At 44.9% G+C, this 16091-nt stretch overlaps 1 protein-coding gene across 1 annotated transcript in view; it reads left to right on the top strand.

The window, feature by feature from the left end:
- The first annotated feature begins 5525 nt into the window (after window positions 1-5525).
- The window catches only part of CTR9 (CTR9 homolog, Paf1/RNA polymerase II complex component), a 30284-nt gene continuing 19718 nt past the window's right edge, over window positions 5526-16091 (top strand). The window contains exons 1-6 of the mRNA XM_053252254.1: window positions 5526-5723; window positions 6908-7006; window positions 8648-8887; window positions 10750-10867; window positions 12509-12598; window positions 14996-15144. Coding sequence (XP_053108229.1) covers window positions 5679-5723; window positions 6908-7006; window positions 8648-8887; window positions 10750-10867; window positions 12509-12598; window positions 14996-15144 — 741 coding nt within the window. The 5' untranslated portion in view covers window positions 5526-5678. The remainder of the gene's footprint in view (window positions 5724-6907; window positions 7007-8647; window positions 8888-10749; window positions 10868-12508; window positions 12599-14995; window positions 15145-16091) is intronic.

The following is a 16091-nucleotide window of genomic DNA, read 5'->3' as shown; positions in this document are numbered from 1 at the left end:
TGTGCTGCAGACACTGGAGAAGAATATTGCAGTACAGAAATATTTCCAATCTTGCACTTTGAAGTGCCCAAAATGGACCAGAACGGCAGAATTGCCTGAAACAGCCCGGAACAATCCCTGAATTGTCAAGCTGTATCCCAGAAACAGTGCAGTGGGCTGCAGATACCAGAGACGAATATTGCAGCACCAAAATATTTCCAGTCTTGCACTTTTATGAACCTTTTCAGTGCCAGAAATGGGCTGGAACAGTGCAATAGCCCGAAACAGCCCAGAACAGTCCACAAACTATCAGACTGCATCTCAGAAACAGTGGAATGGCTGCAGACACTAGATAAGAATATTGCAGCACCAAAGATATTTCTAATTTTGCAGTTTTATGAACCCCTTCAGTGCCAAAACTGGACTGGAATGGCAGAATTGCCTGAAAGAGCCTGGAACAGCCCCCAAACTCTCATGCTGCACCCCAAAAACAAAGGAATGGACTGCATACACTGGAACAGAATATTGTAACACTGAAATATTCCCAATTGAGCACTTTTATGAATGCTTTTAGTCACACACACACACACACACACACACACACACACACACACACACACACACCGGAAAGGCACAATGGCCTGAAGCATCCCGGAATAGCACCCAACTGTCTTTCAATCAATTTTTTGATTCAATGATTATATTAAGTGCTATATATATTAAGTGCATACTAGCACTTGGTAGGCCTTGCAATGAAGGCCTTGGAAAGGAGATTTAGATGCCATGACGTGACTATACGACTAATCGAGCCCCTGGTGGCACAGTGGTAAAACTGCCGCCCTGTAACCAGAAGGTTACAAGTTCGATCCTGACCAGGGGCTCAAGGTTGACTCAGCCTTCCATCCTTCCGAGGTCGGTAAAATGAGTACCCAGAATGTTGGGGGCAATATGCTAAATCATTGTAAACCGCTTAGAGAGCTCCGGCTATAAAGCGGTATATAAATGTAAGTGCTATTGCTATTGCTATACCTACAAAGATTAGAATCGTTCGGACAATGGTTTTCCCCCTGACACTCTATGGATGCAAAAGCTGGACTTTGAAGAAGCAAGATAGAAAAAGTATTGACGCTTTTGAACTTTGGTGCTGGAGAAGACTTTTGAGGATACCATGGAGAGCCAGGAAAACAAACAAATGTGTCATAGAACAAATCAATCCAAGATTTTCACTCGAGGCACAAATGATCAGGCTCAAACTATCCTACTTAGGACCTATTATGCGAAGACCCATTATGGAGAAGTCCATAATGCTGGGGAAAGTTGAAGGAGAGAGAAGAAGAGGATGACCAGCAAGAAGGCGGAGGGACTTGATTACAACAGCAATGAATGTACCACTGAGAGGCCTTAAAGGCCAAGATCATCCTGTACAGAATCTATCTATGTGGTTGCTAAAAGTCGACACCGACTTGAATCAATACCTTTTTGAGATATGGATCTATTTACAAATAGATATATTTCAAAGATTTTTCATTGTTACAAAGATATAACATAGGAACAGCCCTGCTGGATTAGGCCAAAGGCCTATCCAGTCCAGCATCCTGTTTCACATAGTGACCTACCAGATGTCTCTGAGAAGCCCACAGGCAAGAGCTGAGGGCATGCCCTCTTTCCTGCCATTGCTCCCCTGCAATTGGTATTTAGAGGCATCTTGTCTCTGAGGCTATAGGTGGCCTATAGCCACCAGACTAATAGCCATTGATACACTTGCCCTCCATGAATTTGTCTTTAAAGGGGGTTTAGACATATTAGTGTCTGAAGCCTCATTCTTTTGAAAATATGAACCAACGAATATAACTAGAACGGCAATGTCAGCAACTCCTTTTTTTTTTTTTGCTGAAAAGAATCTTTCTTCTTAGCATTATTAAAACAAAGCATTTCTAATTCTCCTCTGTTAGCATCACTACAAAGTTCCTTCATAATAGAGGAAATGGAACAACTTACCGTGGCCAACTCATGGCGGCCACCTCAACGCGAGCAGTTCACTGCGGCCAGCTCACTGCGGGACAACACATTGCAGGGACAATTCCATGTGCCAATGAAGGTGAGGCCCCCCCCCCCCCAAAAAAAAGAAAAGAAAAAGAAAAAGAAATCTGGCAGAGAGCAGTTGCCAGTTTTGTTTGGGGTATAGGCTGCATTCTGCATATTGAGAAATGGCACTAAGAAAAAATGAGTATATGAAACACCACATTAGAATGACTGTGCAGATGGCAAAATCATCTTGTGTGTTTCTTTGGGGGCATGATTCAAATGACAGACATTTTGGCCTTGCTTTATTCTGAGTACTAATGTCAAGCATCGTAGTTTCATTTTTGTGAATGACTAGAGCTCCACCTGAAATTAGTTTGCTTGTTGTCTACTCCTATGCCCCAAACAAAAAAGGCAACTTCTCTCTACCACATTTTGGCGGGGCATTGCTGAGGGGCTTCATCTTCTTTTTTGATGTTGTGAAGGAAACTGCTCTTCTTTGGCAACTGCACTCTGCCAGATTTGGTGTGGGGGAGAATCGCCTCACCTGCCTCCCACTTGTGTTACAACTGCTCTCTGCCAGATTCGGGGGTGGGGAGGGTATGCTGGGAGGCTTCCTCTTCTTCTTTTGATGTTGCAAAGGAAACATCACTATTGGGAGAATGACGGCAACTGCTCAGAGTGTTGAGTTGTCCCTGCGGTGAGTTGGCCATGTTGAGTTGTTCTGTGGTGAGCTGGATGCGTTGAGCTGGTCACGCTGAATTGGCCACGTTGAGTTGGCCGTGGTGAGTTGTCCTAGACCCCATAGAGGCTTTGGAAAAGATTGTAGGAGGAGTGTAGCCTTCTTTGGATTTCCACCCCCTTGGTCAGTTATGTCAGTCACACTATCTTGGACATTTGTATATTCTGTGAGGAACCTTCATTATTTCAAGACTACCAGTTCTGACATACACCTTGGCAAAGGACCATTGTGTCCTTTGCTTTCTTGCACAATTTCCCCGCTAAGGACCAAGAAGATCTGTAATACTCTTCTACTGCCAAAGACAGAAATTTGATAGTAGATGATGACCCTTGAGGTACATTTCTAGAAATGACTGCCTTGAAATTCGTTCTGACTTGCATCCATTCCAGTGTTTTTGGGATGCAGCTTGACAGTTTGGGTGCTGTTCTGGGCTGTTTGAGGGCATTGTGTCACAAGTTCCTGTCACATTCTAATAAGGTACAAAGCTACTCGTGACTCTCTTAGTGAATTTTCTAGAAGTAATCGAGATGGCTGTACATATTAAGATTGGATTTTGGAGCATTTGGACCAGTGTTGTCACTTTTTGAAGACTGTTTTGAAGACTTAATAAGGACTAACATCAAAACAGAGGTCATTGGGTGATGGTCACCATTGTGGATGTGTGGACTTGTTTGTAATGGACTATATTACTCTCCACACAATACAATTCACCATTCCTCTAATGCAACATATTTCATTTCATTTATGTGATTTCCCATTGTTATGTTTTGTCTTCACTTAGATTGAGAATATCTTTGATTATAAGGTCATTCAGAATTAAGTTGTTGCATTGCATATTCTTTATTGTATGATTAGTACATAGTATGATGGGGATCTTATTGTTTCCTGTTTGCCTCCTTTCTAAAGTTATCACCATATATCAGACTATACAAAGTCTTTACGGCTTATATGCAGGGGCACACCTAGGTAATTTGGGCGCCCAGACTGCCCAGCCACGAGCCTCCCCCCCCGTGTGAGGCCCCCCCTGCATGAGGCCCCCAAAACCTCCTTTGGGGGGGCCTGTCACCAAACCTTCATTTTAAAAAAATCATTACTGTGGCCAAGGGGTGGCTGCAGGGAGGGAGAATGGAGCAGTCCTTCTCTCCTCTCCCCCCTTCCCCCACTGGTGGCAGGGGCTGGAGCAGTGCTGGGCCCGTCCGTTCAGGTCAGCGTCTTCTTCCAACTGTGAAGCATGCCTGTGCAGTTGAGAGATCATCACAAGCCCATGATGTCATGGGCTTGTGATGATCTCAACACTCGCCACCAGCCAGCCCTTCATCCCTGAGCGGCTCCTTATATGCCTTCTCATAGGCTATGCATCGCTCACCCCCAATTACGGGGCCAACACCCCTCTTTATTCCCTGTAATTGTCTACCCTTTACAGCTGCTGTCAATGCCTCTCCCCCTTCTCCCTCCTCCTGCTCAGACCCCCACCCTTCGGGAGGTGTGTTGCTGATACTATCCTTGTGCACCTCCCCTTCCGCACTTTCAGGGCTCTGCCCCTCCTCCACCTCCCCAGCTGTCACTGTCCCTGCCTCCTTGGACCTCCTCACCACTCCATCCTTGGAGGTAAGGACAGCCGGCTTTGACAGACAAGTACATATGCTGGTAACCTCCAGACTTGACTACTGCAATACACTCTACGTGGGGCTGCCTTTGTACTTAGTCTGGAAACTATAGTTTGTACAGAATGCGGCAGGCAGGTTGGTCTCTGGGTCATTTCTAAGAGACCATATTACTCTTGTGTTTGAAAGAACTGCACTCGCTGTCAATACGTTTTTGGGCAAAATACAAGGTGCTGGTTATTACCTATAAAGCCCTAAACAGCTTAGGCCCTGGGTATTTAAGAGAACATCTTCTTCACCATGAGCCTCAGCACCCATTGAGATCATCTGGGTGCTTTCCAGATTAGCTGCTCAAAAGTGACTAAATGTCTCATTCCAGCAAATCGCATTCAAAACATAAAGCCTGCAGGAGGAGTAGTCTTGCTAAAACTTACAATCCCCCCCCACCTTTTTTACACCAGATATACGACGTCCTAGCTCTGTAATGCAGTGATTAAATCCGAAACAAGGCATTGGAAATGTGAACGGCACCCTGCTGTCCGCGTAGGGACTGCGATGTCACAACACAGGAAGTGTGGAAACACACTAAGTTAGGATGAGACCCGTTGCAGAGTCTAATCTGGAAAGTGCCCTGGAAAGTTTCATCTGCCGTTGCCACCAGCTTTTCTGGTGGCTACCCAGGGACAGGCCCTCTCTGCAGGAATGCCCTCCCTGCTGAAATAAGTCTCCCCATCTCTGACAACTTTTGAAAAGCCCTTAAAGACTTGTTTTTTCACCAAAGCATTTTTAATTTGATCGTGGTTTAAATCTTTTTAAGGTTTTCATTTTTGTCTTAATTTTTTTTAGCTTGTCGTTGCAAACCGCCCAGAGACGGAGGTTTGGGGCAGTCTACTCTCTCTATAAACTTGGGATTTCCATTCTTTTTAGCGTACGAGTGGAAATGTAAAGCATCTTCTCATCGTAAACCAAAAGCTTTTGGATGACTGAATTTACTATATCCAGGCGTTGTTGTTGTTTTAAGTAAGAGACAATTCAAAATACAACTCCGCTTCAGTCGGGAGTGCCAGGTCCCGAATTCTCGCGGTTGGCTGCCCCCTGCTGGACCAGAAGGACTAAGGCGGCGGCGGCACGGCTTTCTTTTCGGCATTGCTTCCCTAGTTCTCCACGCCCCCTCCAAGCACTTCCGGGGTCGAGGCCGGGAAGCGGCTGCGCCGACGGAGAGGCTGCTGTTGTTGCTGCTTCTGGTCGGGGAGCGCTGCGCGGAGGTCTTCGGCGGCGTCGGTGCGAAGTTGCTCGGCTGAGGCGGCCGGTGCGGCGACCCCTCCTCCACCATGTCTCGGGGCTCGATCGAGATCCCCCTCCGGGACACTGACGAGGTGGGGCGCGCGCGGGTGTCTGCGGCAGGGGGCAGGGGACGGGGCTGCTCTCCTCTCGGGGTACCCGGAGTTGCCGTCGAGGCAGGATGCTGAGGGGAGGGGAGGCGGGCGGGAGGGATGGCTGGCTCTCCTCGCCTTCCCCTCCCGGACTTTGGGGAGAGGCCATCCTGCTCCCGGGGAGTCAGGCATCAACTTTCGCCCACTAACTTCGTCTCCTCTGGTTCTTATAGTAATCGTCCCCATTTCAGCCATGAGGACGAGTTAATCTGAAGCCTTGGCGCTCTCCTTGGCAGCCTGTGGGTTTGACAGGGTGCTTAAAGGGTGTCATAGTGATCCTTGTGAATGAATCCTGGTTATTTGCTCTTAATGTTAACCGGCTGTTGGCATGTGTACAAGGCAAGATTATGATGTGTTCTTTTGCCTGTGCTCGTTTCTTCACTCCCACAGGTGTATTAAGTGCACTAGGTGCTGGTGGGAATTCAAAAGATGATGCAGTTTCTAGTTCTTGGTTGTATGTTTACAGTCCTTAACATAGTTTAGAATTGCCACTCCGCATGCAAGTATGTAATGAGAGAGGACTGCGATTGCCAGTGCTGTGCTTTGCAGAAGACAGCACTTCCTACATGAGATGACTAATATTCAGTATATAGGAATGTGCCACCTAATGGCGTAGCGGGGAAATGACTTGACTAGCAAGCCAGAGGTTGCTGGTTTGAATTGCCACTAGTATGAAACACCAGCAATACAGGCAGAGGCTGAAAGGCATCATCTCATACTGTGTAGGAGATGGCAATGGTAAATTCCTCTTGTATTCTACCAAAGACAACTACAGGGCTCTGTGGGTGCCAGGAACTGACACCGACTTGATGGCACACTTTACCTCTGTATAAGAAAGTGCACAACTTGTTGCACTGGACAGACTGGGTGTCTTATTCTTCTGTGTAGGAAAGCTGCCTTGTGTTGTGTTCCCTAAATAGTGTAGGAGTACAAAAATCCATTCTCTTAAGCGTTTTAGCACAAGGGGGACCATTAAAGTATCTTTGGAATAACTAGCATGAAGTACTCTGGAGTGTGCTTGCTTAAAGACTTGCGTTAAGGAAGATGCATTGTTACTGTAGTGGGGATCTTAACTTACGAACAATGTTATGAATATTGACATCATTTGCTTAAATTTTTTTTTTTAGGTCATTGAGCTTGACTTTGATCAGTTACCGGAGGGGGATGAAGTTATAAGTATTCTTAAACAGGAACATACTCAACTACACATATGGATTGCTTTAGCGGTCAGTATTTTGCTTATAACTTATTGTATGCTTCATTGTTGATATTTTATTTGAAGAGGATGCAAACAGTCTGATCTTGCCTATGCTTACTCAAAAGCAAGTCCCAGTGAGTTCATTAGGACTTATTTCTGGGTATGTGTGCACAGAATTGCAGATGGAGTCTTGAAATGGGTATGTAGGCTACCGTAACAGCTGTTTGAGTTTACAACTTTGAATTCTTTTTATCTCAGTTTTGAAATTGCAGTGATATTGCAGCGCTGTTATTTCCCTTCCCACTTCTTTCCCATTTATATTATTTTGCCCTGACCAAAATATCAATTTCTTGTGGATGTTTTATACTTTTCCGCTTCTTTCAGTAGAGGAAGCAGATTTGTGTGTGTGTGTGGTACCATCTTCCATTGAAATGAATCGAGCTGTTCCAGGTACACAAGCTCTGGTGTTGACCTAGAGCAGATTGTTGGACCAAGGTGTACCTGTAATAATTGATCAGTCCAGTGTGTGACCAATTTAAAGCTAGATTTGTATCTTATATATTAACCAAACATAACACCTAAATGTCAAAATAGATGGTAGGTACAACAGAGAACTCTTTAGAAACATAGTGCAAGCTTTACCTTGTTCTCTGCTATCCCATTACTATCTGAAATTTTGGGCTCGGCAAATATACACAGTTTATAGTTGTGTAAAAGGTAGCTTAAGGCTAAAATCTGGAGTACATTTTACTAGAAAGTAAGCTCTGTTGAACACAGTAATGCAAGTCTCACAATCAGTGAGACCTGCCAGAGGGGGTCCTGCAGAGAGCGCGAGATAAGCCTGATCTCCCTGCAGACGATCAAGGCAGCAATCTGGGTGGCCAGATCAGCCGCCCACACGACTGCCGGCTCCATCACAGAGCCGGTGGGGGCTGTGGGGATCGGGGGGTGCACGGCCCCCGGAAGTTCCAGGAGAGACCATGCTGACCATGGAAGTTGCATGCTGGAGAGACTCCCAAGCCCAGGAGGCAGCTTGCAGCCTCCCGACTAGGGTTCTCCTCATGTGTTGCTGTGGAGCCGAGCCGTGGCAATACACGATCAGGAAGTCTGGGTTAGCGGAGTGCTCGCTCGGCGAACGTGGGTTAAGGGGAGGGCTACTTTGGCGGGCTAGCCACCAGGGAACCACCGGGCTTGCCTGCGAGCCCGCTGGTTCTCACGATGACTGGAAAGTGGGCTAAGATCTCTTGGCCTGCTTTCCAGTGATCATGAGAATACCCTCAGTGAGACTGATTTATGAGTAAGTATGTACAGGATTATTCTGTCAGGATGTGATTCACTGTCCATTTGTTCTGGTACTCTCCAATGTAGGAACAGGAATATAGCGGTGTAAATGGTCAGTGAATTCTACCCCCACTCAAGATTTTTACTGCTCTTTCAGTTCATATAAGTACCTTTGCAGAATGCCTCTATTTCTTGCAACCATTACATTCCAGTAGTTCTGTACAATATGCAGTTTTTAGTATCTCTTTTTTTGTAGTACAGAAGTTGAAGTAAATTGGATACTGGCTTGATAGTATTTAACTAATACCAAATCATTAAGCTGGTGAATTGTTTCCTAGTGAAGTAATACTAAATGTAGTCTATGTGCTCTTTAATTTGCTTTTGGCAGTTGGAATATTACAAACAAGGCAAAACAGAAGATTTTGTAAAACTGCTAGAGGCTGCTCGTATAGATGGAAACCTGGATTACAGAGATCATGAAAAAGATCAGATGACTTGCTTGGATACCTTAGCAGCCTACTATGTACAGCAGGCTCGAAAAGAAAAGAATAAAGACAACAAGAAAGAACTTATTACACAAGCTACCTTGCTATATACTATGGCTGACAAAATAATCATGTATGATCAGGTAAGAACAAAATAAACTTCTGAAACAATTAAGTTGCATCTAAAGCAACACACACACAAAGCTGCTTGGGCAGTGTGGTTTTCTTGTGTCTCCTGAAAAGCTGCTCTGGAAGATCTGCTGATCCTCAATAACAGTGTGGGATGGAACACAAGAGAACTACAGCACAGGGGATGGGTGGGTGGATGGGGGAGATCAATCGGGAAACCACTTTCCACTAACAGAAATGAATGTCCACGTATGCAGGCAATTTTAGATTCTAATATTTCTCCTGGGGGTGCCTTCGAATGTGCGTCCTGGCTGCCCAGCTGATTGGCTGGGAAGCATAGGCACCTGATTGGCTGGCACAGCTGGGAGAATTTGCCAGCGGCGGGCCTGGCCCGGCGATGGTGGCCGCAGGCCTGGCCGGGCTGCTGAGACGAGGCAGCGGGCCCGGCGGCGGCACTCGGCCTGGCAGCCTGGGCCAGTGCCCGCCCAGAGACTGGGGCAGAAGGTGGGGGTGGGGGGAGAGGTAGCCGGTGCCTCAGAAGCTGACAAGTGGTGGCAGCAGGCCCAGCGGGCTACAGAGGCGGCACTTGACGCAGTGGGCCAGGCCGCGGAGGTGCTGGGCCTGGCCGTGGAGGCGGCTCATGGCCAGGCGGTGGCAGGACTGGCTGCCAAGGCCAAGTGCCCGTGGGAGGCTGGTGTGGGAGGGAACCGGGTGGCGGGACTTCCCTGTTCGCCACCCAGGAGGAGGAGCAGTGGTGGCGGGGCCCTTTTTGGCCGCCCGGTAAGTAAAGTAAAATAAAATGCAGGGGGAGGAAAGAGTGGGGGAGGGGGGAGGGCAGGAGAGAGAGGTGTGGGAGGGGGAGGGAGGGCAAGAGAGTAGGGCGGGAGAGGGAGGGAGTGCAAGAGGGGCAAGAGTGTGGGGCAGAATGGGGAGGGAGAATGGGGCAGAAGGGAGGGGGAACAGCCGGCCCCAAAGAGCACACAGATGCTCTGTGCGGGTTGGCTAGTTAGTTTCTATTTTGTGTACTTGCAGCATTTTAGCCAGCACAGACAACTTGTATTATTGAAATAATAGCTATATCTTGCTTTTTTGTGATATCCCCCCCCCCAAGTGTTCTTTCTTTGCTTAATAAAGATAATTTTCCCAGGCAGGAAATGGCAAGCGTAACAGAAGGCTCCTTACAAATTTTGGTACTTTCCTCTTGCAACAGCCTGTTTCGTATGTTGTGCTTGTGGATCAGCTACAGAAGTTACAGATCACGAAGTTCTGTCCAAAACTTTAAACTGAAACAGGCCCAGCCACAGGCTTGCAAACTAATTGGAGACAAGACCTATAGAAAGGGAAAGAGGATCAGTCAGGATGAAAGCAGGCACTTTTATTTTGTAAGAGGAGGGTGTCAAGTGGAAAGGCCTTTCAGTGTTAAGCAAAACACTTTGTTGTGCTCAACAAAGAGACACAGGCCAGAAAGAGTGAGAGTTACTTTTGGTTTAACTAGGAATATTAGTATCTATACAGCTGGGAGTTCTGGTAAGAATTGTATTGAAATGATAGATATAGAGGAGGAAGCATGGGGGTATTTGAAAATAAGTACATGTTAGGGGAATATGTGAATTCATTATAGTTAGTGATTTTGTTGTGAAAAATGAATGTAACCACCTTCCAGGAGGGTATCCTTGTTAGTCTGTAACAGCAAAAAGCAACAAAGTTAAAATAACTCTGTTAGCCTTTAAGGTGCTGCAAGACTTCCTGTTGTTTTCAGTGTGAACAAGTTCAGTGGAATTGACAGAGTCAGGTGGAGTAAAATAAGCAATTTTTTGGAGTAATTCTTTGCCTTCAAAAAGAAAAGAAAGCTCACGCTTGTTTCTTACTTCCCTAGAATCACTTATTGGGAAGAGCCTGTTTCTGCCTTCTGGAGGGTGATAAAATGGATCAGGCTGATGCTCAGTTTCACTTTGTGCTCAACCAGTCTCCAAATAATATTCCAGCACTTCTTGGTGAGAATGTTGTGAACAATGTTTGTCCATGGCTCCCCCATTTCTGATTTTGACTGCTACAATGTTAGGTCCAGCATACTGTAGAGACCACTAGGACCGGGGAGGTCTGTAGAAAGCATTCTCTTCATATACCACCATGCTTGTGTGAATCAAACAGCAATGGCTCAAGGAGAGCTGCTTCTGGTCCTTTCCCCTCCTGGCTTTTGTATGACATTTCCTCCCACTGCAGACTTGTCAGAGTTCAAACTCGAGCTCCTGTTTGGGCTGGTCAGCTACTCTCTGTAGGTTAAAGCTGGGGAAATCTCAGTGACACCATCTGTCACTTTTTTCCTGGGTTGGAAGTTGCGACTTCAGTTTGTTAGGGTGTGGGGGTACATTCAAATATTGTCTGAATCATTCTGTATATGCTGCTTATGTATGCTGCTGCAGACATCAGGATTGTGAGATCTGCATGGGTGTTGTACAAACCTCGGGGATCTTGCATTTCCCCCCCCCCGCATATGTTACTAGATAGATTAGGGCAGACCTGCTCAATTTAGCCCACCCCCCAGTTGTTTTTGGACTAAAACTCTCATAATCCTCAGTCACAGTGGCCAATAGCCAGGGATTATGGGATTTGTAGGTCAACATCTGCAGAAGGGCCAAAGTTGAGCAGCCCTAGATTGGGGAGATAATAAATTCGAGGTGGAGATGGTGTTGTACCTGGCTGGCTGTGGTCTGGGGGTGAGGTCCGTATTTCAATCTCCCTTGCACTCATTCTCCCTTGCACTCATTTGCTACACAAAGGGAAACTCTTTCCAACTTATATTTTTCTACATAATTAGTACAAGAATGTCTCTCTGCATCAACTAGACCAGAGGAAAGTGAAACAACAACAAACTTGTAACAAAGTAACTGGTGAACAGGTCATAATACCACTTCTTTGTATTGTATTCAACTTTGTACTATTAGCAAAAGAGCAATATTCTTCAGTCTGTATCCATCCAGGTAAAAATAAGCCTCTAATCAAATGAGATGTTTTCAAGTAAATGTATTTAGGATTAAACCTGTTGCTCTGAAAATGTTTGCTACTTTAAAGGCTTGGTATTTGTTCTTTTGTAGCTGTGTACCTCCTAATACAGGTGGACCTTGTTATCTGTGGGTTTGGTTCCCGCCAATTTCCATGAATAACGAAACTGCGGATAACGAGACCTTAAGTCAATGGCAATAGGGGGTTATGTTCCTGGAGAGCAAAAAATGGGGGAAAAAGCAGAAACAAGTGAAATAAAGAACAGTGTTACGCTCTCCAGGTGTCCAGCTGTCGAGTAATGCCCCCCAAAACTCGAATTCCACCGATTGCCCCCCACAAAAAATTCAGTGAAATGTTTGGTGTGTTTTTTTAAAAGAGCCACAAGATGGCTTTTTCAGGCTTTTTTGGCCACCTAGAAACCACAGATAATGTCAATTTTATCCCTTTTTGTACCCCCGTATATGGAGGTAGAGTTTACATTGCCCAGCTGTGGATACGCGAAACCCCAGGTGTTGGGACCACATGGGAAAAGGTCCACCTGTATGATTGTCTCTTGTAAAATCGAGAATTGCTGTTGCATTGGTCTGTGATGAAACTGCAATAGATGTTTGACTGTTGCTTGTATCTGATAGGCAAAGCATGTATTTCATTCAACAAGAAAGATTATAGAGGAGCCCTTGCCTACTACAAAAAAGCACTGCGAACCAATCCAGGTTGTCCAGGTAGGAAGCAGAAAATTTTAATTTAATTAAGACAGCTTTTGGCCTGGGGGCTAAAATGATGACCCATATATTTAGCTAGTCTGAATAGTAATAAGCTGTTTTTAAAAAGCTATACTGCTATGAGCTTTCTGTCTCATCCTAAATTAAGAGACAACTGTTGCCAGATTGGTCCTGAGATGTGGTCCACAACGCAATATTTTCATTAAAGTCATCTTAGTCTAAACCAGGGATTCTCAACGTGTGGGTCCCCAGATGTAATTGGACTTCAACTCCCATAATTCCTACCAAAGGCCACTGGGGCTGGGGATTATGGGAGCTGAAGTCCAATCACATCTGGGTACCCACACGTTGAGAAACCCTGGTCTAAACTGAGTCAGATTAAAAGCAGGACTGTGTCCTTTTGTTGGACCAATATTTGCTGAGAAATGAATGTTCGAGTGGAGAGAGAGACAGATTGGTCAGATAGAAGAGAAGGAAACTTAAGCTTATGAAAACTGCTTTAAACATAAATCATTGGTCCATCTAAGCCTTTACTCTGATAGGCAGTGGGTCTCCAGGCAGGGGTCTGCATTGAATCTGGGATTTTGTGTATGCAAAGCATCTGCTCTGTCACAGAACTTTGGTTTCTCCCTAGTTTGTTTGTTCTTTTGATTTATATACAACCCTTCAAAAAATGGCTGTAGTTGATCTTCATCACTTTCTGTATTAAGACATGACCTTTTATATTCTGCCTAATGGGAAACTTCCACGTTTATGGTTCCAGACATGACATGCTGCTCAGTTATTTTGTCTTTGGGAAGTTTTTATCCTGAAGTCACTTGCTGGCAATTTAAACAGTTTTTATTAATTGCATTTTATTTGAAGAACTACTAACATTGTTAGCGCACTGCTTTTTAAGCAGAGTATACTGCAAGTCTAATTCACAATATTTGGAAGTGAGTTTATGGCATGTTTTTAACTAGAACCTATGTGCCACATTATTTCACAGAGGCAATTGTAAGCAGGCTATCTGGACCAGAATTTGATATTCTTGGATCCAGACTTGCATGAGCAGAACTCAAAGGATCTCTTGGCTACAGGCCTTGAAAAACTATTCCTGAGAGTTGGGGTTCCCTTGAAGTGGCATGGGCCACTCCAACCCTCAGGAGAGCTTTTTTAAAAAGTCACAGTAGGAAGGATGGAGTAGGAAAAATCTTGCAAGAACTTCATTCTGGAAGTCTGAGATTGATTCCAGAATTTGAATTCTTCAGTGCAAAGTACACAATGTATTCGGTAATTTTAATAAGAACTTAAGAATGACTCATCTAGTTCACCATTCTGTATTCTCTGAAGAGTTTGGCCAGGTATACTGACAGGAGTTCACGTGCAGAGCAAGATAGTGACCTCTTTTTCTCTACTGTTTGTTAGATACATTTCCTATGAATTTTTCTAATTCTTTTAAAAACCTGTTTATGCTACTGGTCATTGTCTTGAAGAAACAGGTACTGATCTGTATCTGTACTTATAGATTACAAGCCTGTGGATAGGGACTGTTACAGATGTGTAGTTATTGTGAAGTAGGACTCTGCAGGTCAGCAGAATCTGAAGCCGACATCACAATTCCTGCCCCTCAACATGAGGAGGCAGTCACTTGGGAAAATTGCCCTAGGTAGTACAGTGATGGGGGTTCTTTAAAGGCTGACCCAGCAATGGCACGGGGGAAACTGGGTAACTGTGGACAATTTTTGGAGCACCCAAGGAGGGTGGGTGGAGAGTGATGCAGGTAGTGGTGTGCATGGACCGGTCCAGAGGCCATTCTAAAGGCCTCTGGACCAGTCTGGACATGGGGCGATTTGGCGGTTCGACGCTGGGGTGGGGGTTCCTTTAAGGGCGGAGGGGAGGGTTCCTTACCCCTCCTGCTGCTTTCCCCCCGCCAGCATGCGTATTTTAGTAAGCATTTGGGGCAGCAAGGTACCTCCCTGACGCCCCTTCCCCTGGTCATCAGTAAAAGGCTTCAGAAAGCCTTTTGCGCATGCACACATTGTGCACGTCATATCTCCGCGACATGCGCACACGCAAAAGGCTTTCTGAAGCCTTTTGCTCCCAATCTTCTCCGCAGCCGCCTCACGCCAATGCAGGGTTGGCCTTTATAGAACCTTTCCTCCACTGTACGAACTGGGGCAATTACCCAGTGATGGCTGCTCCTTGTAGTGGTGGGTGTGAATTCCGACATGGACTTCCGAATCTTCCACCTATTCCACCACAGCCCTATTGTGAAGTGCTTAGTGTATATTAAATGCTCCAAAAATAACAGCCCACATTTCTTCAATAGAGAAATAAAGAAAAATGTTTAAAAGTTCTAAATCTTGGACATGTTTACTTCTCTTTCCCCCTTCTTTCCTCCACCACACCCTCCAGCTGAGGTTCGACTGGGTATGGGCCACTGTTTCGTAAAGCTGAACAAGTTAGAGAAAGCTCGCCTGGCATTCAGCAGGGCACTGGAACTCAATTCTAAATGTGTGGGGGCCTTAGTTGGATTGGCTGTTCTGGAGCTCAATAATAAAGAGGTGAGTTTGACTCAAAATGAAGTACTTGTTTTATTTGTTTGTTTGATTTCTATACTGCCTTTCTTCCAAAAGCTGGAACTACTTGTTATTTATTGATTTGATTTGATTTCTATACTGCCTTTCTTCCAAAAGCTGGAACTCGAGACTGCTTTATTATTATAGTGTAGCCACAAAAGGTATCTTATGTACTATGAAAATTATGCTAGTTGAATTAAAGCATCTTTCCTATTTCCATGTTTGTATACACAATTTTCTTTTATTTTGAAAAATAATCTCAAACTTTAATTTAAAAAAAATCTTTATATGCAGTATAAGGCCCATTGGCTGTATCCAGGTCATCAGTACATACTTGGCCTAGCCACTTTCTGATTAGGACAGCAGTGACTTTGCAGGATCCGTCTGGCATATGGAACTTTGTTTTGCATACATTTGAAATTGAGCACTAAAGAAAATCCATACCAAGATCAATCTGTTGCAGGCCATTCAAGTGGTGTATTTTGAATCTAGGTGTCAGTCAGAACTACAAAATCCTTGATTGGCATAAACACCACATTGACAATTGCTAGCAAACACAGTCTGAAAACCTTTCCAGGGCACAAGTGAGAAGAGGTCACAAGGTATCCAATTACCTTATTTTCTTCTTTAAAAAGGATATTCACTCAAGGAAACTGTGAGTTAAAGCTTACAAGTTAGCTAAGTTAAACCTCATCCAGAACGATGGTTAAATCTCGCATTGTCCCTGAATCTCTGGAGCATGTGCTCCACTCCTGCCCACACAAGCCTCCAGAAGGATTGTACTTACGATTTAGATTAGAAAGAAAGCAAGATTGTCTATGACTTGTGAACATATCAATCTTGGTTTATTCTAACCAACTTCTCTAAGATAAACCAAGATATTGTTTTATTTCTTATGTACTCTTGACTGAGCTGTCAGTGACTGACAAGGA

Source organism: Hemicordylus capensis, chromosome 1, assembly GCF_027244095.1.
Source record: "Hemicordylus capensis ecotype Gifberg chromosome 1, rHemCap1.1.pri, whole genome shotgun sequence".
Classification (NCBI taxonomy): Eukaryota; Metazoa; Chordata; class Lepidosauria; order Squamata; family Cordylidae; genus Hemicordylus; species Hemicordylus capensis.
Note: the sequence above shows the minus strand (reverse complement) of the source record. Positions and strands in the feature narration are given on the sequence as shown.